We start from the raw sequence: 27,872 nt of genomic DNA on the forward strand, positions 1-27,872 counted from the left end.
TACATACATACATACATACATACATACATACATACATACATACTGTGATGTCACGAGAGGCTGTGTCCTGGAGGGACGTTACATCCCCTGAGGTGGCTGCAAACCCAGACAGCTATGGCTCCATCTGCTGGTATGGTCGGGAACTCCACCCCTCTATGGCCAATCTTCCCACGCAGCTGAAACAAATGAGGAGCTGATGAGCTGAAGGTTTGGGAAGGGAAGAGACACAGTCTCCAACCTGGGCTCTCTGGAGGACAAGAGGGCTGCACGTCCACTTCCATGAGGAATATAAGGATTTGGAGATACTTACCTTTGGGAAATACTCACCTTTGGATATATGCACCTGTGGAAATACGTGAGAGACATTTGGAAGGACTTTTTGCTGGGTTGGCCACTAGCTGCAACGTGGACTACAGTAAGGCTGGGGAAAAGTTATCTGAGCGAGTGAGAATTATGATTTTGGATGTGGAAGAGACATCCCTGAACTGTTAACCCTTAAAGAGCCACAAGAGAACAGAATTTTGTTATATTTTCGTTAATTTCCCAAGACCTATAATAAAATCCTTGTTTTGTTTGAACCTTGTCTCCTTGCACTACTTGAGCAATCCCGCTGAAAGCCGTGTAGCCTCTCGTAACGTCACAGATGGTGGAGAATACGGGCACGCTCAAGCGTTAATAGTGCATGTCAGAGGAGGATACCGAAGGTTTGATCACCCAGTTTTCCAAGTTGGCCGTAGGCTCCCCGCCGACTGAAATGGAGGACATATTGAAAGCCCTTGTTGCTGGCCAGCAAGCCCAGATGCAAGCAACCGTGGCTCTCTTGGAGGAGCAAAAGAAAGCCAACCTTCTGAAGGCAGAGGAATTGCAGTTGCAGAGACAGAGGGTTGTCCAAAATACCCGCCCAATAAAGGCAAGTGACTTTATATCTAAGATGGGAGCTACCGATGACATTGAGGCATACCTGCATGCATTTGAGGCCACGGCCACTAGGGGAAGCCTGGCCCAAGCAAGAGTGGGTTGGTCTGTTAGCCCCCTTTCTAACCGGGGAATCGCTGAATGCTGTCCGGGACCTGGGCCCTGACCAGGTTACTGACTATGATGCCCTGAAGTCTGAGATCCTCAGCAGATATGGACTCACAAAGTTTGGTATGGCCCAGCGCTTTCACGGCTGGACCTTCCAACCAGACCAACCTCCTCGGGCGCAGATGCATGAACTTGTCCGAATCGCAAGGAAATGGCTGGATCCGCAGAGGAATACAGCAGCGGCGGTGGTGGAGGCCGTTGTGGTGGATCGTTACCTACGCGCCCTGCCTTATGAGGCAAAACGGTTCATCAGTCAACAGGCCTTGACCACGGCTGATCTGACCGTGGAAGCTGTGGAAAAGTACCAGGCCACAGCGGAGATGCTGAATGCTTCCCGAAAAAGACCCCAGGAGGGCGGCCCCACCACAAATGGGAAGAACCCGTCCAAAGGACCCCAAGGTCTCGAACCCAGCCACGTCAGGACTTATCCCGGCTCCAGGGGGAGCCAGAAACCAGGCGGGTCCAAGAAGAGTACACCAGGAGGGGGAAACTCGACAGTGTTACCGGTGTGGGGAGATGGGACATATCTCCTGGCAGTGTGGGAAACCAGCCGATGAACCTATGCCCACTGCGGAGTCCTCCAGCTCAGCACCCACACACCGTTTTGCCTCGCTCTTGGGAGTCGTAGATGGCGGCCCAGATCGACCCCCCACCTGCCCGGTAACTGTGAATCACCATGATGTGGAGGCCTTACTGGATTCTGGTAGCCGGGCCACCCTGGTGCGTAAGGATTTGGTGGGCCCAACGTGTCTGACCCCGGGAAAGTCCTCCCAGTTTCCTGTGTCCATGGGGACACCAGAGAATACCCCATTACTGAACTTACAATGACCAGCACACGGGGAACCATACACACGACGGCGGGGGTGGTTGATTCCCTCCCCGTCCCTGTCCTAATTGGACGAGACTGCCCAGCCTTTTACCCACTCTGGAGAGAGTCTCAGGAGAGGATAACCCGAGTACCTCGGAAACGGAGAGGCAAGACTCATCCTGGGAAGGCTCCGGTGCAATCCTCCGAGTTACTCACTCCCGCCCGGGCTCTGATAGGGATGGCAGGTGCCCAGACCGACACAGAGACGGAGCTACAGAATCTGGACAAAGAACTGTCTGGTCTGAAGGGGACCGCTGAGAGGTATCGTTTGTTAAAGCAACAGTTAGACATGAAGACAGAAGAGTTAGATATCCTCCAGGCTAAACTCCAACAGAGCTCCTTCCCTAAGCAACAGGAGGAGCTGGAGAGGCTGCGCAGGACCATCGAGGAGTGTGAGGAGACCCTGCGCAGTAGTAAGGAGGTCCAGAAGAAGGCAGAGGAGAAGTACAAGGTGTTGGAGAACAAGATGAAGAATGCGGAGGCAGAGAGAGAGAAGGAACTGAAAGCTGCTCAACAGAAGCTAAACTCTGCTAAAACCAAGGCTGATGCGTTCAGTAAGAAACTCAAGGAGAGACAACAGGAGGCTGAGTCCCTGGTCCTAGAGGTGGAGGAGTTGAAGAGAGAGCAGGCTGGCAAGCACCACGGCAATGCGGACGCCCTCTCCCGGCGTGATGCCTTCTTCGCTGCCTTTACCCCGACGAGGGACGTCGGTCCCGAGGAGGGGGATGTGTGATGTCACGAGAGGCTGTGTCCTGGAGGGACGTTACATCCCCCTGAGGTGGCTGCAAACCCAGACAGCTATGGCTCCATCTGCTGGTATGGTCGGGAACTCCACCCCTCTATGGCCAATCTTCCCACGCAGCTGAAACAAATGAGGAGCTGATGAGCTGAAGGTTTGGGAAGGGAAGAGACACAGTCTCCAACCTGGGCTCTCTGGAGGACAAGAGGGCTGCACGTCCACTTCCATGAGGAATATAAGGATTTGGAGATACTTACCTTTGGGAAATACTCACCTTTGGATATATGCACCTGTGGAAATACGTGAGAGACATTTGGAAGGACTTTTTGCTGGGTTGGCCACTAGCTGCAACGTGGACTACAGTAAGGCTGGGGAAAAGTTATCTGAGCGAGTGAGAATTATGATTTTGGATGTGGAAGAGACATCCCTGAACTGTTAACCCTTAAAGAGCCACAAGAGAACAGAATTTTGTTATATTTTCGTTAATTTCCCAAGACCTATAATAAAATCCTTGTTTTGTTTGAACCTTGTCTCCTTGCACTACTTGAGCAATCCCGCTGAAAGCCGTGTAGCCTCTCGTGACGTCACAATACATACATACATACACACATACATACACATATAAATAAATACATATACACATACAGTGAGGGAAAAAAGTATTTGATCCCCTGCTGATTTTGTACGTTTGCCCACTGACAAAGAAATGATCAGTCTATAATTTTAATGGTAGGTTTATTTGAACAGTGAGCGACAGAACAACAACAAAATAATCCATAAAAACGCATGTCAAAAATGTTATCAATTGATTTGCATTTTAATGAGGGAAATAAGTATTTGACCCCTCTGCAAAACATGACTTAGTACTTGGTGGGAAAACCCTTGTTGGCAATCACAGAGGTCAGACGTTTCTTGTAGTTGGCCACCAGGTTTGCACACATCTCAGGAGGGATTTTGTCCCACTCCACTTTGCAAATCTTCTCCAAGTCATTAAGGTTTCGAGGCTGACGTTTGACAACTCAAACCTTCAGCTCCCCCCACAGATTTTCTATGGGACTAAGGTCTGGAGACTGGCTAGGGCACTCCAGGACCTTAATCTGCTTCTTCTTGAGCCACTCCTTTGTTGCCTTGGCCGTGTGTTTTGGGTCATTGTCATGCTGGAATACCCATCCACGACCCATTTTCAATGCCCTGGCTGAGGGAAGGAGATTCTCACCCAAGATTTGACGGCACATGGCCCCGTCCATCGTCCCTTTGATGCGGTGAAGTTGTCCTGTCCCCTTAGCAGAAAAACACCCCCAAAGCATAATGTTTCCACCTCCATGTTTGATGGTGGGGATGGTGTTCTTGGGGTCATAGGCAGCATTCCTCCTCCTCCAAACACGGCGAGTTGAGTTAATGCCAAAGAGCTCGATTTTGGTCTCATCTGACCACAACACTTTCACCCAGTTCTCCTCTGAATCATTCAGATGTTCATTAGCAAACTTCAGACAGCCCTGTATATGTGCTTTCTTGAGCAGGGGGACATTGCGGGCACTGCAGGATTTCAGTCCTTCACGGAGTAGTGTGTTACTAATTGTTTTTTTGGTGACTATGGTCCCAGCTGCCTTGTGATCATTGACAAGATCCTCCCGTGTAGTTCTGGGCTGATTCCTCACCGTTCTCATGATCATTGCAACTCCACGATGTGAGATCTTGCATGGAGCCCCAGGCTGACAGTTATTTTGTGTTTCTTCCATTTGCGAATAATCGCACCAACTGTTGTCACCTTCTCACCAAACTGCTTGGCGATGGTCTTGTAGCCCATTCCAGCCTTGTGTAGGTCTACAATCTTGTCCCTGACATCCTTGGAGAGCTCTTTGGTCTTGGCCATGGTGGAGAGTTTGGAATCTGATTGATTGATTGCTTCTGTGGACAGGTGTCTTTTATACAGGTAACAAACTGAGATTAGGAGCACTCCCTTTAAGAGTGTGCTCCTAATCTCAGCTCGTTACCTGTATAAAAGACACCTGGGAGCCAGAAATCTTTCTGATTGAGAGGGGGTTAAATACTTATTTCCCTCATTAAAATGCAAATAAATGTATAACATTTTTGACCTGCGTTTTTCTGGATTTTTTTGTTGTTATTCTGTCTCTCACTGTTCAAATAAACCTACCATTAAAATTATAGACTGATCATTTGTTTGTCAGTGGGCAAACGTACAAAATCAGCAGGGGATCAAATACTTTTTTCCCTCACTGTATCTCTTAACACCATCCATATTGGATTTCTATTTGCCATATATTTTTCAGCTGTACTGTGATGTTTCACAAAAGTTCTGAACCTTTCTATTATCATTGTTTCTACAGATTGTAAATTGAAAATAAACATTTTTGCTAAAAGTATTATTATATTATTGATCGATTGACTATGACCTTTCAGATCACCCAGTAGTGCTATCTGCAGGGTTAGCTCCTGGTAAATATTGCAATCCTTCAGCCATTCCTGGACCTGTGACCAAAAACAAGCTACAAATGGACAGTACCAAAACAAATGATCTAATGATTCTGTCTCTTTGCAGCAAAATCTGCAGCGCTCTGAAGATTGTATCCCCCATATAAATAACATTCAATTGGAAGCAAGAATTTTGTATAATAATTTAAATAGAAAAATTCGAAGTTTTGAATCCAGCGTCGTTTTGCGTATCAGTTCATAAACCGTTTGCCATGGAATCTGTACGTCACAAATCTCTTCCCAACTATTTTGCAATCTCTATGGGACGGCTGTCAATCCTTTGGTCCATAAATGAAACTGGTATACTTTTTCATTTATCACAATTTTCTTTAACAAATTACGATATTTAATGCAAGGCTAACACAAGTTCCTTACTTTTCCCCCCTTCCACTTTCCTCTTCTTTGGGTAGAGCAGACATTTCCATATGTTTTTGTTAGCTGCATGTGCGACATAACTCCACCAGTGCTACATATGATATCATTTACGAAGATTATACCTTTTTAAAACTTTTTTTCAAAATATAATGTTTTTTTTATCAATTAGTATATTTGAGTTTAACCACAATATTTGTTGCATTATTTGTTCTGTCGTTTCTGGAGGGTTAAATTGAAATTGCAACCAACTTTCTATGGCTTGTTTTAGAAAGAGTGATATTTGGGAGATTATTTCCTTTTCAAATAACTGAATTTGAGAGGTTGTAATGAATGAATGTAAGAAAACATGAATAATCAGCGTGACACCTTTGTGTAGCCATGATTAGATGTTCAGGAGTCTTATTGCTTGGGGGTAAAAGCTGTTAAGAAGCCTTTTGGACCTAGACTTGGGTCTCCGGTACCGCTTGCCATGCGGTAGCAGAGAGAACAGTCAATGACTAGGGTGGCTGGAGTCTTTAACAATTTCTAGGACCTTCCTCTGACACCGCCTGGTATAGAGGTCCTGGATGGCAGGAAGCTTGGCCCCAGTGATGTACTGGGTCATACGCACTACCCTTTGTAGTGCCTTGCAGTCGGAGGCCGAGCAGTTGCCCTACCAGGCAGTGATGCAACCAGTCAGGATGCTCTTGATGGTGCAGCTGTAGAACCTTTTGAGGATCTGAGGACCCATGCCAAATATTTTCAGTCTCCTGAGGGGGAATAGGCTTTGTTGTTCCCTCTTCACGACTGTCTTGGTGTGTTTGGACCATGATAGTTTGTTGGTGATGCGGACACCAAGGAACTTGAAGCTCTCAACCTGTTCCACTCTAGCCCTGTCGATGAGAATGGGGGCGTGCTCAGTCCTCTTTTTCATCCTGTAGTCCACAATCATCTCCTTTGTCTTGATCACGTTGAGGGAGAGGTTGTTATCCTGGCACCACATGGCCAGGTCTCTGACCTCCTCCCTATAGGCTGTCTCATCATTGTCGGTGATCAGGCCTACCACTGTTGTGTTGTCGGCAAACTTAATGATGGTGTTGGAGTCGTGCCTGGCCATGCAGTCATGGGTGAACAGGGAGTACAGGAGGGGACTGACACGCACCCCTGAGGGGCCCCCGTGTTGAGGATCAGCGTGGCAGATGTGTTGTTACCTACCCTTTCCACCTGGGGGCGGCCCGTCAGGAAGTCCAGGATCCAGTTGCAGAGTGAGGTGTTTAGTCCCAGGGTCCTTAGCTTAGTGATGAGCTTTGAGGGCACTATGGTGTTGAACGCTGAGCTGTAGTCAATGAATAGCATTCTCACGTAGGTGTTCCTCTTGTCCAGGTGAGAAAGGGCAGTGTGGAGTGCAACAGAGATTGCAACATCCATGGATATGTTGGGGCAGTATGTAAATTGGAGTGGGTCTAGGGTTTCTTGAATAATGGTGTTGATGTGAGACATGACCAGCCTTTCAATGCACTTCATGGCTACAGATGTGAGTGCTATGGGTCGGTAATCATTTAGGCAGGTTATATTAGTGTTCTTGGGAACAGGGACTATGGTGGTCTGTTTGAAACTTGTTGGGATTACAGACTCAGTCAGGGACATGTTGAAAATGTTAGTGAAGACACTTGCCTGCTCGGAGTACACATCATGGTAATCTGTCTGGCCCTGCGGCCTTGTGAGTGATGACCTGCTTTAAAGTCTTACTCAAACCGGCTACGGAGAGCATGATCACATAGCCATCCCGAACAGCTGATGCTCTCATGCATGCTTCAGTGTTGCTTGCCTCGAAGCGAGCATAGAAGTGATTTAGCTCATCTGTAAGGCTCATGTCACTGGCCAGCTCGCGGCTGTGCTTCCCTTTGTAGTCGGTAATAGTTTGCAAGCCCTGCCACATCCGATGAGCATCGGAGCCGGTGTAGTACGATTTAAGTTATTTACGTATCTGTGGTTGTCAGTTGTTGGGTTCAGTGTGTTATCCATATATGGTTGTTGTCAGTATGTTCATCATGTTAGACAGATGTAACAGGTTTATCAGGACAGACAGAGCTGCTTAAATCACCACCTGATGTAATAGAAGGCCCCTGAAAAAAAGCTGCTCAGGACTCACACACACAGACACACACAGACACACACACACATACACACACACACACACACACACCACAGAAAACATTTTGTGTGTGCGTTAAGAAGAGTAAAACATTGCCTTGACAGCAGGACGTGACCTTCTCACCTTTCTTGACCTTTCACCCCTAACCCTGCGGCGTGTGTGTGTATGTTTATGTATGTGTTTTGTGTTGACAGGAGAGCCAGAAGACAAGACATCAAACATGGAGACCCATCCAGCCAGTGTTGGGACACAGAGGAAAGTAAGTGATAACAAAATACTTACTGCTTCCTTGACCTGACTCCCTCTCTATGGTGTCTGTGTTTGTGTGTGTGTGTGTATGTGTTGCTCAGACATTCACAATATAACACGTTAACACTTTATGGATACATTTCTGTGTTCTCAGCTCTGCGTGGAGGCAGGGTGGAGGAGAGGATCATATTTGGTGTGGAGAATAACTCAACCTTCCTGGAGTGTCTCCCCAAATCACAACAGGCCACCATACGCTGGTTCATACACAGACCTGGAGCTGAACACAGAGAGGAGGTGAGACAGAACACACACACGCACACACACAGGCATACACACACACACACAAACACACAGTCTTGTACAACTACCCTTGTGGGGACACAAAATTCAGTCCCATTCAAAATCCTATTTTCCCTAACCCCTAACCCTAACCCTAACCCTAACCTTAACCCCAAAACCTAACCTTAACCCTAAACCTAACCCTAGCTCCTAACCCTAAAACTAACCCTAGCTCCTAACCCTAAAACTAACCCTAGCTCCTAACCCTAAACCTACTTCTAACCCTTACACTAATCCTAACCATAACCCTAATCCCCCCAAAAATAGACAAAGTTTCCCCAGTTGGTCAAATTGTTGTTTGTTTCCTATTCTTGTGGGGACTTCTGGTCCCCACAAGTATCGTTAAACACATCCACACACACACACACACACACACACACACACACACACACACACACACACACACACACACACACACACACACACACACACACACACACACACACACACACACACACACACACACACACACACACACACACACACACAGGATTATGGAAAGAGAAAGTCTCTACTGTGAAGAAACAACATCAACTTTCGAGTGAAACATCAGTCCAAAAGTGGGACGGACGGATATGCTGGCCATTTTGACTAGGATTTAGTCTTGTTTTCGTACGGTCACTTTGTCATGCACCTTCCCTCCTTTCTTCTTTGTGATCTTGATCTGTCACAACTGAATAGGTGAGCTGTTCCGCTAAAAATCTTTCACCAATCCAGTTCTTATTAAATGATGTCTACACAGTGATATATTGTTACAGTATTCTAACAGTCTTAAAGTTACCATTGAGTCAGCCATTTTAGGGTTAAATATTTTAAGTGTGTGTACCTGAGTGCACTGAGTTCACCGGAAGCTGAACTAGGTTTTCACTCTAGTTTTTAGAAGTATGATCTAGTTGACTTTGGAACTGCCGGGGTTAATGTAGAAAGAGGAAGAAGAGGAGGAGAGGAGGAGGAGAGGAGGAGGTTAGGAGAAGGGTAAAATGTAACAGTAGATGCATCAGGTGTTCTTTGATGTTTAATGAGTAACCTTGTCTGAGACCTACACAGTCAACTGTCAACTCTCTCCTTTGTAGAACAAAGAGCCGATGACCAGCGGTCAATCACTAGTGGCTTCCAGATGGAGATAACTGATAGTGATGCACAAGCACAGTCCATCCATCACTCTCTTTCTCTTTTATTCTCTCTCACTTCCTTTACTCTCCTATTCCTCATCTTCATCCTCCTCCTCTCTCTTCCCTGCTCCCTGAACTCATACTGGTCGATATGAGGAGAAGTATCCTTCTAAAACAACTGTCTCTGGTTGAGGTGGCGACTGACTGAGACCAGACACTGGAAGAGAGAGAGGCAGAGTAAGAGGGAACTGGAGAGAGAGGGGCAGAGAAGGAGAGGGAGAGGGAGAGGGACAGAGAGGGAGAGGGACAGAGAGAGGGACAGAGAGAAGGAGACTGGGAGATAAATGTGTTTGTATTGGAGGAGTGGGACTGGGAGGTGAAGTGAGGAGAAAGACGGGGAGGGGATGTTTTGGTGTTTTGGTAAGGGGAGGTGAGGAGAGAGAAACAGGTTTTTTGGGGGGAAAGGAGAGGTGAGAACAGCAGCTCATTGAGGTTGACACTCATCTCCTGAACCAGACCACAGAGACTGTGTGTGTGCGTGTGTGTGTGTGTGTGTAACCCTAAACCTAACCCTAACCCTTATGCTTAAAATAGCATTTGAACTAATCCAGGGCCTGAAAAAAAGTCCTGACATTTCAAAAAAGTTATTGTTTTCCTACATTATCAGGACCCCAATGTCCTAACATTTCCCCTTAATGTCCTGAAAAGGTAGGAAAACAATAACTTTTTTTAAAAAGTCAGGTCCTGAATGAGTTAAAATGCTATTATGAGCTTAAGGGTTATGTTTAGGGTTTTGGGGGTTAGAGTTACGGTTAGGTTAAGGGTTAGGTTTAGAGTTAGGGTTAGATTTATGGTTAGGTGTTAGGGAAATAGGATTTTTAATGGTGAAAACATTTTACACTCCAAAAAAAATTCTGATATTTCACAAAAACAGCTGTGAGAGAGAGAGAGAGAGAGAGAGAGAGAGAGAGAGAGAGAGAGAGAGAGAGAGAGAGAGAGAGAGAGAGAGAGAGAGAGAGAGAGAGACAGAGACAGAGACAGAGACAGAGACAGAGACAGAGACAGAGACAGAGACAGAGAGAGCATGCACAATCCCCCACATGGGAGCTTTACTTTATTAACCATAATTTTATATTGTGTGTGTGTGTGCGCAAATGCATGTTTGTGCATTCATGCGTGCGTGTGTATGTGTGTGTGGTCTTACAGCTGGACTTTAATATAGGAGCAGGTGATTTTATTTAATAATTTCACTCTCCACCCTCTTTTTTATTTAATAATTTCAGTCTTCTCCCATCACCCTTTTCCCTTATTCCATCTGCCCCCGACCTCTCTTCAATCCCTTCCTCCCTTCCAAAATCTTCGCCCTATGTTTCATCCGTTTCTTTCTTCTCTCCCCCCTCTCTCCTCTCTCTCTCTCTCCCTCTCTCTCACCATACTCAGAATCATGTCAGAATTATGTGAAAAATACATTCCACTCTACAATCTACATTCAGATTCCTCCAAAAACCAAACTCCTGACACTTTTATCCATTGATGTGATTGTAGAGGATGTTTGTGAAATAGCACTGTGGTAAATACTACAGTCGTGGTCAAAAGTTTTGAGAATGACACAGGTATTGGTCTTCAGAAAGTTTGCTGCTTAAGTGTTATGAGATATTTTTGTCAGATGTTACTATGGTGTACTGAAGTATAATTACAAGCATTCCATAAGTGTCAAAGGCTTTTATTGACAATTACATTAAGTGTATGCAAAGAGTCAATATTTGCAGTGTTGACCCTTCTTTTTCAAGACCTCTGCAATCCGCCCTGGCATGCTGTCAATTAACTTCTGGGCCACATCCTGACTGATGGCAGCCCATTCTTGCATAATCAATGCTTGGAGTTTGTCAGAATTTGTGGGTTTTTGTTTGTCCACCCGCCTCTTGAGGATTGACCACAAGTTCTCAATGGGATTAAGGTCTGGGGAGTTTCCTAGCCATGGACCCAAAATGTCAATGTTTTGTTCCCCGAGCCACTTAGTAATCACTTTTGCCTTATGGCAAGGTGCTCCATCATGATGGAAAAGGCATTGTTCGTCACCAAACTGTTCTTGGATGGTTGGGAGAAGTTGCTCTCGGAGGATGTGTTGGTACCATTCTTTCTTCATGGCTGTGTTCTTAGGCAAAATTGTGAGTGAGCCAACTCCCTTGGCTGAGAAGCAGCCCCACACATGAATTGTCTCAGGATGCTTTACTGTTGGCATGACACAGGACTCATGGTAGCGCTCACCTTGTCTTCTCCGGACAAGCTTTTTTCCGGATGCCCCAAACAATCGGAAAGGGGATTCATCAGAGAAAATGACTTTACCCCAGTCCTCAGCAGTCCAATCCCTGTACCTTTTACAGAATATCAGTCTGTCCCTGATGTTTTTCCTGGAGAGAAGTGGCTTCCTCGCTGCCCTTCTTGACACCAGGCCATCCTCCAAAAGTATTCGCCTCACTGTGCGTGCAGATGCACTCACACCTGAGCAAGCTCTGCACTGATGGTGCCCCGATCCCGCAGCTGAATCAACTTTAGGAGACGGTCCTGGCGCTTGCTGGACTTGCTTGGGCGCCCTGAAGCCTTCTTCAAAACAATTGAACCTCTTTCTTTGAAGTTCTTGATGATCCGATAAATGGTTGATTTAGGTGCAATCTTACTAGCAGCAATATCCTTGCCTGTGAAGCCCTTTTTGTGCAAAGCAATGATGACGGCACGTGTTTCCTTGCAGGTAACCATGGTTAACAGAGGAAGAACAATGATTTCAAGCACCAATGTCCTTTTAAAGCTTACAGTCTGTTATTCTAACTCAATCAGCATGACAGAGTGATCTCCAGCCTTCTCCTCGTCAACACGCTCACCTGTGTTAACGAGAGAATCACTGATATGATGTCAGCTGGTCCTTTTGTGGCAGGGCTGAAATGCAGTGGAAATGTTTTTTTGGGGGGATTAAGTTCATTTTCATGGCAAATAGGGACTTTGCAATTAATTGCAATCATCTGATCACTCTTCATAACATTCTGGAGTATATGCAAATTGCCATCATAAAAACTGAGGCAGCAGACTTTGTGAAAATGAATATTTGTGTCTTTCTCAAAACTTTAGACCACGACTGTAGTATAGAACCTCTTTATGTGGGCTTACCATGTTCAGTTCTGAATCCAGACTCATCATATCACAGCTGTAGTAGAGTTGCTGCCTCTGGCTCAACTACACATCATCAATGTCAAGATGGGGAGATACTCTGAAGATACACATACACACACGCACACTGATCACACACACACTAGCTGGCCTTAATGTGTGGGCCAGAATGATCTCTTCCTCTTCAAAGCACCCCAATCTATAGCTAGAGGACTCCTTATATCTCATGGAGTGATAAGTATAATCGTTGTCTACTTTAAGTCTGTCTTCTCAGTACCTGGTGTGTGAACAGCTGACTGCTCATAACTTGCAGCTGATTGTTTACACATCAACAAGGTTGAGGGGCAGGGCAATTTGTGACTGTTGTTGTTTTGGTATTCAGTGGCTACCTCTCCTAGCCCAACAGGATGCTCTCAATTGTGCATCTGTAAAAGTTTGTGAGGGTTTTAGGTGCCAAGCTAAATTTCTTCAGACTCCTGAGGTTGAAGAGGCTCTGTTGCGCCTTCTTCACCACACTGTCTGCGTGGGTGGACCATTTCAGTTTGTCAGTGATGTGTACGCCAAGGAACTTGAAGCTTCCACCTTCTCCACTGCGGTGCCGTCGATGTGGCTTGGGGGGTGCAACCTCTGCTGTTTCCTGAAGTCCATGATCATCTCCTTTGTTTTGTTGATGTTGAGTGAGAGGTTATTTTCACACTCGCAGAGCCCTCACCTCCTCCCTGTAGGCGGTCTCATCATTGTTGGTAATCAAGCCTACTACTGTTGTATCGTCTGCAAACTTGATGATTGAGTTGGAGGCGTGCTTGGCCACGCAGTCATGGGTGAACAGGGAGTACAGGAGGGGGCTGAGCACGCACCCTTGTGGGGCCCCAGTGTTGAGGATCAGCGAAGTGGAGATGTTGTTTCCTACCTTCACCACCTGGGGGCGGCCCGTCAGGAAGTCCAGGACCCAGTTGCACAGGGCGGGGTTCAGACCAACGTCCTCGAGCTTAATGGTGAGCTGAGAGGGTACTATGGTGTTGAATGCTGAGATATAGTCAATGAACAACATTCTTACATAGGTATTCCTCTTGTCCAGATGGGATAGGGCAGTGTGCAGTGTGATGGCGATTGCATCGTCTGTGGATCTATTTGGGCGGTAAGCAAATTGAAGTGAGTCTAGGGTGACAGGTAAGGTAGAGGTGATATGATCCTTGACTAGTCTCTCAAAGCACTTCATGATGACAGAGGTGAGTGCTACAGGGCAATAGTCATTTAGTTCAGTTACCTTTGCTTTCTTGGGTACAGGAACAATGGTGGCCATCTTGAAGCATGTGGGAACAGCAGACTGGGAAAGTGAGAGATTGAATATGTCCTTAAGTACACCAGCCAGCTTGTCTGCGCATGCTCTGAGGACGCGGCTAGGGATGCCGTCTGGGCCGGCAGCCTTGCGGGGGTTAACATGCTTAAATGCCTTACTCACATCGGCCACAGAGAAGGAGAGGCCACAGTCTTTGGTAGTGGGCCTCGTCGGTGGCACTGTGTTATCCTCAAAGCGGGAGAGGAAGGTGTTTAGCTTGTCTGGAAGCGAGACGTCGGTGTCGGCGACGTGGCTGGTTTTCCTTTTGTAGACCGTGATTGTCTGTAGACCCTGCCACATACGTCTCGTGTCAGAGCCATTGAATTGCGACTCCACTTTGTCTCTATATTGATGTTTTGCCAGTTGAATTGCCTTGCGGAGGGAGTAGCTACACTGTTTGTATTCTGCCATATTCCCAGTCACCTTGCCATGGTTAAATGCGGTGGTTCGCGCTTTCAGTTTTGTGCGAATGCTGCCATCTATCCACAGTTTCTGGTTAGGGTAGGTTTTAATAGTCACAATGGCACAACATCACCTATACAGTTCCTGTTAAACTCAGTCACCGTTCCAGTGTTTTGGTCTAAATTATTTTCACAAGCTACCCGGAACATATCCCAGTCCGTGTGATCAAAACAATCTTGAAGCGTGGATTCCGAATGGTCAGATCAGTGTTGAATAGTCCTTAGCACGGGTACTTCCTGTTTGAGTTTCTGCCTATAGGAAGGGAGGAGCAAAATGGAGTCGTGGTCAGATTTGCCGAAAGGAGGGCGGGGGAGGGTCTTATAACCATCCTGGAAGTTTGAATAGCAATGGTTGAGGATTTTAGCAGCGTGAGTACAACAGTTGATATGTTGATAGAACTTCGGCAGCCTAGTCCTCAAATGTGCTTTGTTAAAATCCCCGGCTACAATAAATGCAGCCTCAGGATATGTGGTTTCCAGTTTGCATAAAGTCCAGTGAAGTTCTTTGAGGGCCGTCGTGGTATCGGCTTGAGGGGGGATTAACACGGCCGTGACTATAACCAAAGAAATTATCTTAGGAGATAATACGGTCGGCATTTGATTGTGAGGTATCCTAGGTCGGGTGAACAAAAGGACTTGAGTACCTGTATGTTACTACTATTACACCACGAGTCGTTAATCATGAAACACACACCTCTGCCCTTCTGCTTCCCGGAGAGATATTTATTCCTGTCTGCGCGATGAACTGAGAACCCATCTGGCTGGACCAATTTCGACAGAATATCCCCAGAGAGACATGTTTCCATGAAATAAAGTATGTTACAGGCCTTGATGTCTCTCTGTAAAGAAATCTTTGCCCGGAGCTCGTCGACCTTGTTAACCAGGACTGAACATTAGCGAGTAGTATACTTGGAAGCGTTGGGTGGTGTGCTCCTAGGTTGACCCAGCAGGCCGCTCCGAGTGCCTCTCCTCCGCCGGCGATATTTTGGGTCAGCCCCTGGAATCAGTTCAATTGCCCTGGGGAGAGCAAACAAAGGATCTGCTTCGGGAAGTCGTATTCCTGGTCGTAATGCTGTTGAGTTACCGCCGCTCTGATATCCAATAGTTTTACCCGGCTGTATGTAATGATACTGAGCTAATAATGTAAAAAATTATACATAAAAAAACTAAATACCAAAATACTAGTCGCGAGGTCGCCATCCTCGTCAGTGTCAGCGCCAAGTACAAAACAAAAAAAAAGTATCTTACCTAGTTATTTTCAGAACTCACTGAGCTCTTTTGTAGCTTTGGCAACTATGTGTCTGTTTTCTATACCTGTTAGCTTTACAGACGCTCCCCACCCCTTGGCTGCAACACTTCTAATTTAGTGTACGCTGTGCGCACAACCCATGTGGAATTGCTGGTCCCCGGCAGCCATTGGAACTGCCGATCTGCGGTCAAGAACGCAGAGTTCATCTCAGCCTATGCTGCCCTTCAGTCCCTAGACTTTTTGGCCCTGATGAAAACATGAATCACCCCAGAGAACAATGCTACTTGTTCTGTCATAGTCTGAGAGCATCTAGTCGTCACGGTGGTGGCACAGGGCTACTCATTTCTCCATCTCCTAATTTGAATTCCATGCTGTCATTGTCACATGTCCACTCAAAATTCACATTGTTGTCATCTATCGCCAACCAGGTGCCTTTAGCAAGTTCCTCAATGAGCTTGACACCTTGACAAGCTAATTTCCTGACGATGGCTCACCTCTCTTCAAACTGGGCGATTTCAACCTCCCAATGTCTGCCTTCGAGTCATTTCTTTACATTCCCCTCCTTGCCTCTTTTGACCTTACCCTTTCCCAGTCCCCTCCCATTCACAAGGCAATTAATATATTTGACCTCATCTTTACTAGATGCTGTTCAACTACTAATCTCACTGCAACAGCTGATCGAAAATGGAGGAAAACTAAACATTCGGAGTACCTACCATCATTTCACTCCCTCCTTTCTACCTTCTCTTCCTCTGTATCCGCTGCTAAAGCCACTTTCTGTCACTCTAAATTTCAAGCTTCTGACTAACCCTAGGAAACTATTTTCCACCTTATCCTCCTTCCTTAATCCTCCACTCCCTCCTCCTCCCTCTGCGGACGACTTTGTCAACCACTTTGAAAAGAAGGTTGACGACATCCTCTCCTCATTCACTCAGCCTATTGAGTCCACTGGTCCCACTAAGACAGAACTACCCTATGCCTTGACCTCTTTCTCCCCTCTCTCTCCAGATGAAATCCTGAGACTAGTGAGGTCCGGACGGACGATAAACTGCCCGCTCGACCCCATCTCCTCCTCCCATTTCTGGAGACCTTCTCCTATTCCTCACTTCCCTCATCAACTCATCCCTGACCACTGGCTGCGTCCCCTCTGACATCAAAATGGCCAGTGTCGCTTCCCTCTTCAAGAAACCAACACTCGACCTCTCTGAATTCAAAAATGACAGACCGGTATCCCTTCTTTCTTTTCTTTTTCATTGAGCATGCTGTCTCTCTCGCTATCTTTCTCAGAACAATCTTCTTGATCCTTACCAGTCAGGCTTCAAGACAGGTCACTCAACCAGGACTGCTCTTCTCTGTGTCACGGAGGCTCTCGACACAAAGCTGATTCTCTCTCTTCTGTTCTCATCCTCCCAGATCTATCTGCTGCCTTCGACATCATGAACCATCAGTTCCTCCTCTCCACCCTCTCAGGGCTGGGCATCTCAGTCTCTGCACACTCCTGGATTGCATCCTACCTGGCAGGCCGGTTCTACTAGGAGACGTGGAGTTGATCTGTATCTGTACCACTTACTTTCACTACTGGTGTCCCCCAGGTTTCGGTTTTAGGTCCTCTCCTCTTCTCTCTATACACCAAGTCACTCAGCTCCATCATGTGTGCCTGGCAGATATCTCCGTTTGGATGTCGGCCCACCACCTCAAGCTCAACCTCGACAAGATGGAGCTCCTCTTCCTCTCCATCACAGTTGATAACTCCACGGTGTCCCCCTCCCGGAGTGCAAAGAACCTTTGCGTGACCCTGGACAACACCCTGTCATTCTCTGCAAACATTAAAGCTGTGACTCGCTCCTGCAGGTTCATGCTCTTCAACATCCGTAGAGTACGACCCTACCTCACACAGGAAGTGGCGCAAGTCCTAATCCAGAAACTTGTCATCTCCCGTCTGGACTACTGCAACTCGCTGTTGGCTGGGCTCCCAGCTTGTGCCATCAAACCCCTGCAACTTATCCAGATCGCTGCAGCCCAGCTGGTGTTCCAACTTTTTCAAGTTATCCCATGTCACCCCGCTCCTCCGCACACTCCACTGGCTTCCAGTCGAAGCTTGGATCCACTACAAGACCATGGTGCTTGCCTACGGAGGAGCAAGAGGAATTGTCTCTCCCTACCTTTAGGCTATGCTTAAACCCTACAACCCAACCTGAGTACTCTGCTCTGCCACTTCTGGTCTGTTGGACCCCCACCCCTATGGGAGGGCAGCTCCCGCTCAGCCCAGTCAAAGCTTTTCTCTGTCCTGGCACCCCAATGGTGGATCCAGCTTTCCCCTGAAGCTAAGACAGCAGAGTCTCTCCCCATCTTCCAAAAACATCTATAACCCTACCTCTTCAAATAGTATCTTAAATAATCCCACAGCATCCTCCCTCACACCCCCTCCTTTTGTGAACTAACACTCACACTTGACCCCCCCCTTACTAGCTCTGACTTTGATGATAGCTACTTTATTGAGAAGAAATGTACTAACTATGACTGAGATATGTGGTTGTCCCACCTAGCAATCTTAATATGAATGCACTAACTGTAAGTCGCTCTGGATAAGAGAATCTGCTAAATGACTAACATGTAAAATGTAAAACTATCTTTGTTTTCAGTTTAACCTCTGGCAGGTGGTAAGAGAGCAGAGGGAGGGTGGAGTTATGCATTGAAGCACTCCCGCTTGCTCCCTCTTTATCTCAGTCACACACACACAGCCCAGCTGTGTTGTTTTAGGCCGTGCCACCTGATGAATCATGGTGGATGTTAGTGAGCATGAAGACAGGATCATTATCACTCTGCTAGGATAGCACCACTGACCCTGACCCTGACACACACACACCTCTGACCCCATCAGTCGACACACACCGCATCCAAACCCTTAATGTGCATCCTGTCCCAAGGGCCATTACCATGCTTAAAACACCTTGGGTACAAATTAGCCGTGTGTTTGTGAGCACAGTGGGAGGTATTGGCGTGTGTGACATGTTGTTGAAGGGTGTTGATAGGTCTGGTTTTCCCTGTTAGGCCTTGTGAGTGTTAGTTAACCCAGAGATCATACATTCCATATGTTTCATACCTATCAAATAGGTTTGTTAATGTTGTCGTGCTTATCGCCCTGCTTATTTCTTCCTGGTTAAGTTAGGCTTAAAGTCTGTCCAATGTTGAATTCCTATTCTAGATGGTTCCCAGCAAACCAAAATTGGTTATGTGAAAGTTCCCAGAACATTCGTTAGGTCGCAGCAAATGTTCTCAAAACACAGAAACTGTCCAGTCATGCTGATGATTACAGAATGTTTGTATAAAACATTTGCCTGATGTTGCAAGAACATTCCTAGAACACATTTAATCTGTTATTTTAAATGTTCCCAGAATGTTTCATTAGGTTGTGGGAACAGTCTGGTGGGAACATTGTGGAGACATCACAAAATATATGTTCCCAAAACAAACAAAAACGGTCCAGTTGTGCAGATGATTCTACAATGTTTGTATCAGGGTGCACAAAACATTCCTTTGATGTTGTAAGAATGTTGACAGAACAGACTTTCTGAGTTGTTTAAAGGTTACCAGAACATTTAATTAGGTTGTGGGAACAGTGTGGGTACATTAAAAGAGATAGGTTCCCAAAACACAAAATAAGCTCAGTTGTGATGACATTCATACAATGTTTAAGTTAGGTTGCACAGGACATTCTTATAATGTTGTAAGAATGTTGCCAGAACACCTAGTCTAAGTTCTTTAAAGGTTCCCAGAACATTTAATGAAGTTATGGGAGTTGTCTGGGATGTTGCACAGAACATTCCCACAATGTTCCACAATTTCCAAATAAGTCAGTTATGAAATTCATAGCATATTTGTTTCAGGTTTAACATAGTATTCTGTTGATATTCACGCAATGTACACTGAATATACCAAACATTAGGAACATGAATTGCACCCCCCCTTTTTGCCCTCAGAACAGCCTCAATTCGTCAAGGCATGGACTCTACAAGGTGTTGAAAGCGTTCCACAGGGATACTGGCCCATGTTGACTCCAATGCTTCCCACAGTTGTGTCAAGTTGGCTGGATGTCCTTTGGGTGGTGGACCATTCTTTATACACACGGAAAACTGTTGAGCGTGGAAAATCCCAGCAGCATTGCAGTTCTTGACACAAACGGGTGCGCCTGGCACCTACTACCATACCCCGTTAAAAGCCACTTAAATCTTTACCCTATGAATGGCACACATACATTGTGATGTCCACACAATGGTCCTCTGTAGCTCAGCTGGTAGAGCACGGCGCTTGTAACGCCAAGGTAGTGGGTTTGATCCCCGGGACCACCCATACACAAAAATGTATGCACGCATGGCTGTAAGTCGCTTTGGATAAAAGCGTCTGCTAAATGACATATTATTTATTATTATATTACATGCACAATCCATCAGTGGTGGTCAGTGCCGTTTAAGATGAGGGAGGACAATCTTTTTCTTCTTAGACATAACAAACCCATGGAAATACTGGTAACTGCATTATTCACCATCACTTCACCCATCCTCTTTATATGCTGCTTACTTCTGGACCCATATTTACAAGGTATCCAAAACTATGAGTGCTGATCTAGGATCACTTTTGCTTTTCAGATCATGAAAAATGAAACAGGGGGGACCATATCAAGCGTCTCAAAGTAAAAATTATATTGATTGCGTTTTTTAAAGTTGAACAGTAAATGTATATTTATTTTTTTACAGTTAGTTTAAATTCTGCATTTCTGATTGTTTATAAATCTGGACAAAATAATGACATCGTCTCTTTTAGTAGACTGTATCTGAGCCTCAATTTCACCTTTTTTTTTTTTATGTGGGATTCAACCTGCAATCTTCAGCTTTGCAGTCAGATCATTAACCTAAATGCAATGCCCAATACCACAGTTATCACCTGGTGGTGCAGAGCGTTAATGATCTGACTGAAAGCTGAAGTTGGCAGGTTAAATTCCCTTCATTTTTTTTACCATGTGAAAATTTAAAAAATAATGCTGAAATTGAGACTCAGATATAATCTACTAAAAGAGAGGATGTCTTTATTTTGTCCCCCAAAAATGTATCCAGGTTTGCTGGGAAAACATTACTGGTACATTGTGTTATTATACCTGGAAACCTAATGAGAACTTTTGGGGAATGTTCTGTGGTGGTTGTTACAGATTTTTTGAATGTTTTTGCGATATTATCATACTAATGTTAGATAACAACCTAACAAGAAATGGGAATCTTAGGGAATGAACTGTGAATGTTTTGGGAATGTTCCCTGTTTGCTGGGTTGTCTCTATAGAGTATTATATGAATGTTTATAGCTAATATTCTGTCATCTCACCCACTCTCCCAGGTGAGGCCAGATGACAGAGTGGTCCATACAGACCAAGGTCTCCTCATCCGCTCTCTCCATCCTGCCGACTCCGGCATGTACGTGTGTATGGCACAGGAGCACACGCACTTTACACACACTCTGCTCCGCCTCACGCTGCGCCTCATTTCCCACGGGCATCTTGACGGGCGGCCCAAGCCCAGCAAGGACCCCAGCGTCGAGGTTCGCCCCGGGGCAGACTCTCGTCAGCGCTATAAGGACTACCTGCGGGTGATGAGTTCTCCCATTGGCTCGCTGGAACAGTACTGTGATTCGCTGTGGCTGGAGAAGAGGCCGGCCAATAGGCGAGGCGGAAGAGGGCAGGGGGTGGGAAAATGGAAACACATCCAGGAGCTGAAGAAAAGCAGGAACAGACGACACCACGGAGAGAGAAACGGAGAGAGGGATAAAGAGTTGGATGGAGAGAGGGTAGGGCAGCGGAGGAGAGGATGAGGTGGTGAGGATACCAAAGAGGAGGAGTGGGCACAGCAGTCGCAAAAAGTGTCATCAGTCAAAGTATTAGGGGAAACCATCAATGTTTATAGGGGTAAAAGGTAGCCATGGGTAAGATGATCAAATAAGTAATTAGACTTGAGGGAAAGTTATAATGCCATGGGAACAGGTACCACAATACCATCTTAGAAAAAAGGTTTCCAAAAGGGTTCTTTGACTGTCCCCATAGGAGAGTCCTTTCAGGTTCCAGGTATAACCCTTTTTGGTTCCAGCTAGAACCCTTTTGGGTTCCACGTAGAACCCTCTGTAGAAAGGGTACTACCTTGAACCAAAATGGTTCTACCTGCACCAAAAAGGGTTCTTCAAAGGGTTCAATGAGGATGTAGACTGCTAAGAGTAGACTGCTAAGAGTGTAAACTGCTGTCACAGAGGTTTGATCTTATTTTATACCAGTCAAACACTTAAAGGACTTATATAGGTCTGGCTTTTCAAACTACACTACCCATGATCCCCCTGGCTGTGCCTAAGTCCAGGGTTGTGTCTCAATATTGTCTCAGTTTTTTACTGTTTTACGGTCGTGGCTAGAAGGGATGCAGCTAATGTCAAAAGTGATTTCAAATTCCTGTGAGAGTTTGGAACTTGTCTGCCAAAGTTGGGACTTTGGAGAGTGTTCAGAATCAGTCTGTTTTGATCAGAGAAAATCACTGCAATTACTGTGCCTTAGCTGTCGCACTGATATTGGCTACACTAGCTAGCTAATGTACAGTATCAGTCAAAAGTTTGGACACACCTACTCATTCCAGGGTTTTTCTTTATTTTTACTATTTTCTACATTGTAGAATAATAGTGAAGACATCAAAACTATGAAATAACACATATGGAATCATGTAGTAACCAGAAAAGTGTTAAACAAATCAAAATATAGATTCTTCAAAGTAGCCACCCTTTGCCTTGATGACAGCTTTGCACACTCTTGGCATTCTCTCAACCAGCTTCATGTGGTAGTCACCTGGAATGCATTTCAATTAACAGGTGTGCCTTCTTAAAAGTTAATTTGTGGAATTTATCTTATTCTTAATGCGTTTGAGCCAATCAGTTGTGTTGTGTGATGAGGTAGGGGTGGTATACAGAAGATAGCCTTATTTGGTAAAAGACCAAGTCCATATTATGGCAAGAACAGTTCAAATAAGCAAAGAGAAACGACAGTCCATCATTACTTTAAGTCATGAAGGTCAGTCAGTACGGAACATTTCAAGAACTTTGAACGTTTTTTCAAGTGCAGTCGCAAAAACCATCTAGCACTGTGATGAAACTGGCTCTCATGAGGACCGCCACAGGAATGGAAAACCCAGTTACCTCTGCTGCAGAGGATAAGTTCATTAGAGTTAACTACACCTCAGATTGCAGCCCAAATAAATGCTTCACAGAGTTCAAGTAACAGACACCTCAACATCAACTGTTCAGAGGAGACGGTGTGAATCAGGCCTTCATGGTCGAATTGCTGCAAATAAACCACTACTAAAGAACACCAATAAGAAGAAGAGACTTGCTTCGGCCAAGAAGCACGAGTATTGGACATAAGACTGGTGGAAATCTGTCCTTTGGTCTGATGAGATTTTTGGTTACAACCGCCGTGTCTTTGTGAGACACAGAGTAGGTGAAAGGATGATCTCTGCATGTGTAGTTCCCACCGTGAAGCATGGAGGAGGAGGTGTGATGGTGTGGGGGTGCTTTGCTGGTGACACTGTCAGTGATTTATTTAGAATTCAAGGCACACTTAACCAGCATGGCTACCACAGCATTCTGCAGTGATATGCCATCCCATCTGGTTTGCGCTTAGTGGGACTATCATTTGTTTTTCAACAGGACCTTGACCCAAAACACACCCCCAGGCTGTGTAAGGGCTATTTGACCAAGGAGAGTGATGGAGTGATGCATCAGATGACCTGGCCTCCACAATCACCCGACCTCAACCCAATTGAGATGGTTTGGGATGAGTTGGACCGCAGAGTGAAGGAAAAGCAGCCAACAAGTGCTCAGGATATGTAGGAACTCCTTCAAGACTGTTGGAAAAGCATTCCTCATGAAGCTGGTTGAGAGAATGCTAAGAGTGTGCAAAGCTGTCATCAAGGCAAAGGGTGGCCACTTTGAAGAATCTCAAATAAATCACTTTTTTGGTTACTACATGATTCCATATGTGTTATTTCATAGTTTTGATGTCTTCACTATCATTCTACAATGTAGAAAATAGTAAAAATAAGAAAAAACCCTTGAAACATTTGTCTGGTACTGTACTTCCCTGGCCATACTGCGGGACAGCAGTGCTCGACAAACAAGAGCGAAGAGCACCATGTTCCATCCCTGTTCAGTAAACTGTATCACAGTGACATCCAGATGATTACCAACATTACAAGTTATTTCTGGTCTAAGCTGCTATCCTACTCAAAATAAAATAACATTTTGAGAGGGAAAAAATTGGCCATGTTAGCTACCGCAGGCGACATAGTAATACAGCTGCCCAGTGGGAAGCAGCTCATGTTGGCAAGCACCTCAATACAACGCTGGTGCACTGGTCTTTCGCACTGGCTCGTCGTCGTGCTTCCCTAGGGCAGTAACGTTAGCTAATTATCATGTCACTGTGACATCAAGAGTGTGAGCAATATTACAAGTTATTCCTCCTTCGGCCATCAAAATAAACCTACATTTCTTTGACAATTTATCTAGCGCCCTGCTGATGTTGCCAGCTAGCCAGCCTACCAGCTCTCACAGTCTCATGTCAGAATTAGACATTCATCCATGTTTCTCAAACATATATTTTTTTTATTGTTCCAAACGTCAATTTTTTTAGGTTAGGGTTAAGTTCAGGCATTAACTCCAAATTCTTAAGGTTAGTCATTAACTCTGAATGGTTAAGGTAAGGGTTAAGTTTTGGGATAGGCTTAAAACAAAAAATACTTTCTATTGCTGGATTTGAACTTACACCTGTACACCATTCCCGTCCACAACACCCTAGCAAAACCGAAAAGTACTTGAAGGTAACAGCGCTCACTGTTGCCCCTAGTGGCCGGTTTCCACGTCATCTCCCGTCGTCCTCAGACATGGATGGATGTCAAATACTGACTTGTATCATGGGTGACCTGGCTAAGCCAGTAAGGTCTGAGTTCGCAGCAAGAGTGTGATGTCACTTTGACATTAGCTGCATTCCTTCTAGCCATGACCCTATTTTACCCTATTGAGACGTGGCCCAAAGGTCAGTGTTGTGTGTGTTAATTAGATGCATTCATGTTGAATGACTGTAAATACTTCTTTCTATAACATGTACAGGAGAAACTGCATGCTCTAGATAAGCTTAGCTACGACCTATTCTACTGCTACTATAATAATCATGTATTATGTCTAGATTGAATATTTTTGTACAAAGTCAATGTTTCTGTTTTTGTAGTTGTATTTTGGTCTTATCTAAAAGTTATTTAAATAAACTCTTGCCTTATAATCCTGGATGAGTATGGAGAGGGAGAGAGAAATAAAAATGCGTCATGAGTGTCTTTTTGTACCGCAGTGAACTTTTTCAGCTCAGCTGGTCGAGTCCTGATATAACAGCAGCCTTGTGCATGCACGCACTCACATACACACACCGCATGGAGATGTCAGGGTGATTCGGTTCCAGCTGGCCGTAGATGCTGTAGTGCAGAACTGTGTGTGTGTGTGTCTACAGTGGGAGATACAGCTGATGAATAGGATAGATTGGTTTCTCAGTATTGGGCTGATAGGACAGACTGTAGCAGCATAAAGCCTAAGGTGTTTTTGGTTCTGAAAAGGTATTGTTGTCTTGCGATGTAGTATTATATAACCTCTGGAGTCTGAAATAGATATTTAGTGTGGTATTATTGAGTATATGGTGTTCCGGCTCTGGCAACATTGACGTAAATCTGACAATGGAATTCACTGTGTATCACCTCATGACTGTCCCTAATTACTGTCATGAGTTTACTTAGATATGATTGGTTTAAGTAATGCAATTCCTCAGATATGATTGGTTTAGATGACATCTCCTTTGTCAGCGCTGACTGGTATGTGTAGACAGTTGTAGATCAAACTTAGATAAGAGTCTAGATTTGATTGACCTTGTAACCCTGACATGCTCCCTAAGGCTTGAATCCATTTGGGTCTCTATCCCCTCACCTACATTCTGTATGTTTCCCTTGACCTAAGCAGTAGCACCTTCCCCTATCCCCTGCTTTCCTTGTTAGTGAAGATCCTTGTAGCCCTACAATAGACTTAAAGATGCACTCTGGGATCACAAGCACAATTTTCTTCTGACATATTACACAAAATGGATTTGTAAGATATCATACAAATTGACATGGTACACAATTGGATGATATAGTACACAACAACTGTGACTCATTTTGGCTCATGAGCACCACATTTAAAACTACTGGCTGAAATTATACAAAAGTTTCGAGACTGCATCTTTAATATAGCTTCAGCCATGTTGATTTCTCCTATCTATAAGAATGACTGAAGCACACAGGAAGGACACACACTTTTGGAAATTGCTTTAAATATTATTGCAGTTGTTGTATGGCATTGAAAAACAACAGATGTGTCTTCTATTGCTTGGCATAAAAGGTTGTTTCGCATCATTTGATGCAAGAACATATACATTTTCCCTCTCCTCCCTGCTGTGATTTCCCTCTGTGTCCCATAACAATGATGATTAATATTTCAGCTTGACTGTGCATTGCATTGAGGAGCTCTTCTATCTCGGCCTATTGCTTATTTATCAGTAAGAGGAACAGAACACAGAGGATCTCTCTCTCTCTCTCTCTCTCTCTCTCTCTCTCTCTCGCTCTCGCTCTCGCTCTCTCTCTCTCTCTCTCTCTCTCTCTCTCTCTCTTTCTTTCTCTCTCTCTCTCTCTCTCTCTCTCTCTCTCTCTCCTCTCTCTCTCTCTCTCTCTCTCTCTCTCTCTCTCTCTCTCTCTCTCTCTCTCTCTCTCTCTCGCTCTCTCGCTCTCTCTTGGAAAGGAAAGGAAACAAAAGCAGAGGAGCCAAACAAGACACAGCCTTATGATTAACCTCATCAGAGAGCAGAGAGAAGCCTGAAACAACAGCCCTAATCTGCCCATTAAAATGCTCACACACGTTGTTAACGATTTTAATGTTCACACAACAGTAATCGCATTACCACAATATTTCATTGTCAGTGTAATCTCTGTTTCTTTGTTGTTTTCTTCTTATGCTCTCTGAGGTTGTCAGAAGACCACAGAAATCACTGACGGAAATCCTGCCTTTGTTTCTAAATGTTTTATACTCTCTGATGATCTCGCATATCCATTAGTATGGGAGTGTGTTCCAATCATACCCTTGGCCACACTTCTGCCCCTTTCACCAAACTCCCACTGTCTCAGTCAGTTAGCCCACTCCATAGGGAGAGGAGAGAGGGAAAGAGAAAGAACGAGAAAGACAGAGGAGAAAGGTGGTGAGAGGGGGTACATGACTAGGATTGGACAGCATCAGAAGGGTACTGAAGGGAGAGGAGAGGATGAAGCATGGTTAAGGCTGGAGGCTTTATTGGTTGCATCAAGGGGTGAGGAGAATGGGTGAGAGGTCTGAGAGAGGGGCAGAGGGTGGACTAGAACAGAGAGCGATAGATGGAGAGAGAGATGTCTCTACAGGGGTAGAGGAGGGGGACAGGGAGGGGTAGAGGGCATTGGCAGGGCACAGTCAGAGGAGCAGGGGTCTACAGAACTGGACAGGCAGACAACAGCCTGCTAGTTAGACTCCCCAGGATCTGGATACCAGACAGACATTACCAGATCCCAAGTTAACCCCCATTGCTAAGCACTGCTCTGTGGCTTTTTTTAGATATTAAAGCTAGAATCCGCAGTTGAAACAATAACAAAGCCTCGCTCCCCCCAGAGTGAAACTTCAGGGTTTCATGGGCTATACACAGAATGTCCACCAGTGTTGCCCATGTACTCTCTTCCCCAGATCCACCCATAGCTTTTGGGATTGACTGAGTGCCTCCTCTGTGGCTCAATATACTCATTGATCAAGCACTAGTAGTATCTCTCTGCTTTTCTCACAATCTTTTATTTCCTCATGGTGAAACACACTGATGTGAGTTTGTTTGTGTGTTATGTCTTAGCCCTCTCTAGAGGGAACCAGTGGATCGGTCAGGGTGCCACTGCGTGTCTCTATGCGTGACTAAAACACAACCCAGTCTGTCTGTCTGAGTGCTCATTGGATAAGAGGGGTCAGTAGGTCAGGCTAAGAGGGGAGAAGATGAAAACGAGAAAGAGAGTGTGAGGGTTGATGTGATTGGTGTAATGAGTGAGAGAGTTTGCTGTAACCCCTGCTATGAGAGGTGAGAAGAGACCTTACGGAAAGACACAAATAAACGCATGAGG

General features: G+C 45.3%; 1 protein-coding gene across 1 annotated transcript in view; it reads left to right on the forward strand.

Annotated features, from left to right (window-relative positions):
* Positions 1-21,704, forward strand: part of LOC121531351 (semaphorin-3D-like) — a 110,328-nt gene extending 88,624 nt beyond the window's left edge. The window contains exons 16-18 of the mRNA XM_041836588.2: positions 7,887-7,951; positions 8,096-8,235; positions 20,989-21,704. Of these exons, the coding sequence (XP_041692522.1) occupies positions 7,887-7,951; positions 8,096-8,235; positions 20,989-21,459 (676 nt within the window). The 3' untranslated portion in view covers positions 21,460-21,704. The remainder of the gene's footprint in view (positions 1-7,886; positions 7,952-8,095; positions 8,236-20,988) is intronic.
* Positions 21,705-27,872: the final 6,168 nt, after the last annotated feature.

This window comes from Coregonus clupeaformis, chromosome 19, assembly GCF_020615455.1.
Source record: "Coregonus clupeaformis isolate EN_2021a chromosome 19, ASM2061545v1, whole genome shotgun sequence".
Classification (NCBI taxonomy): domain Eukaryota; kingdom Metazoa; phylum Chordata; class Actinopteri; order Salmoniformes; family Salmonidae; genus Coregonus; species Coregonus clupeaformis.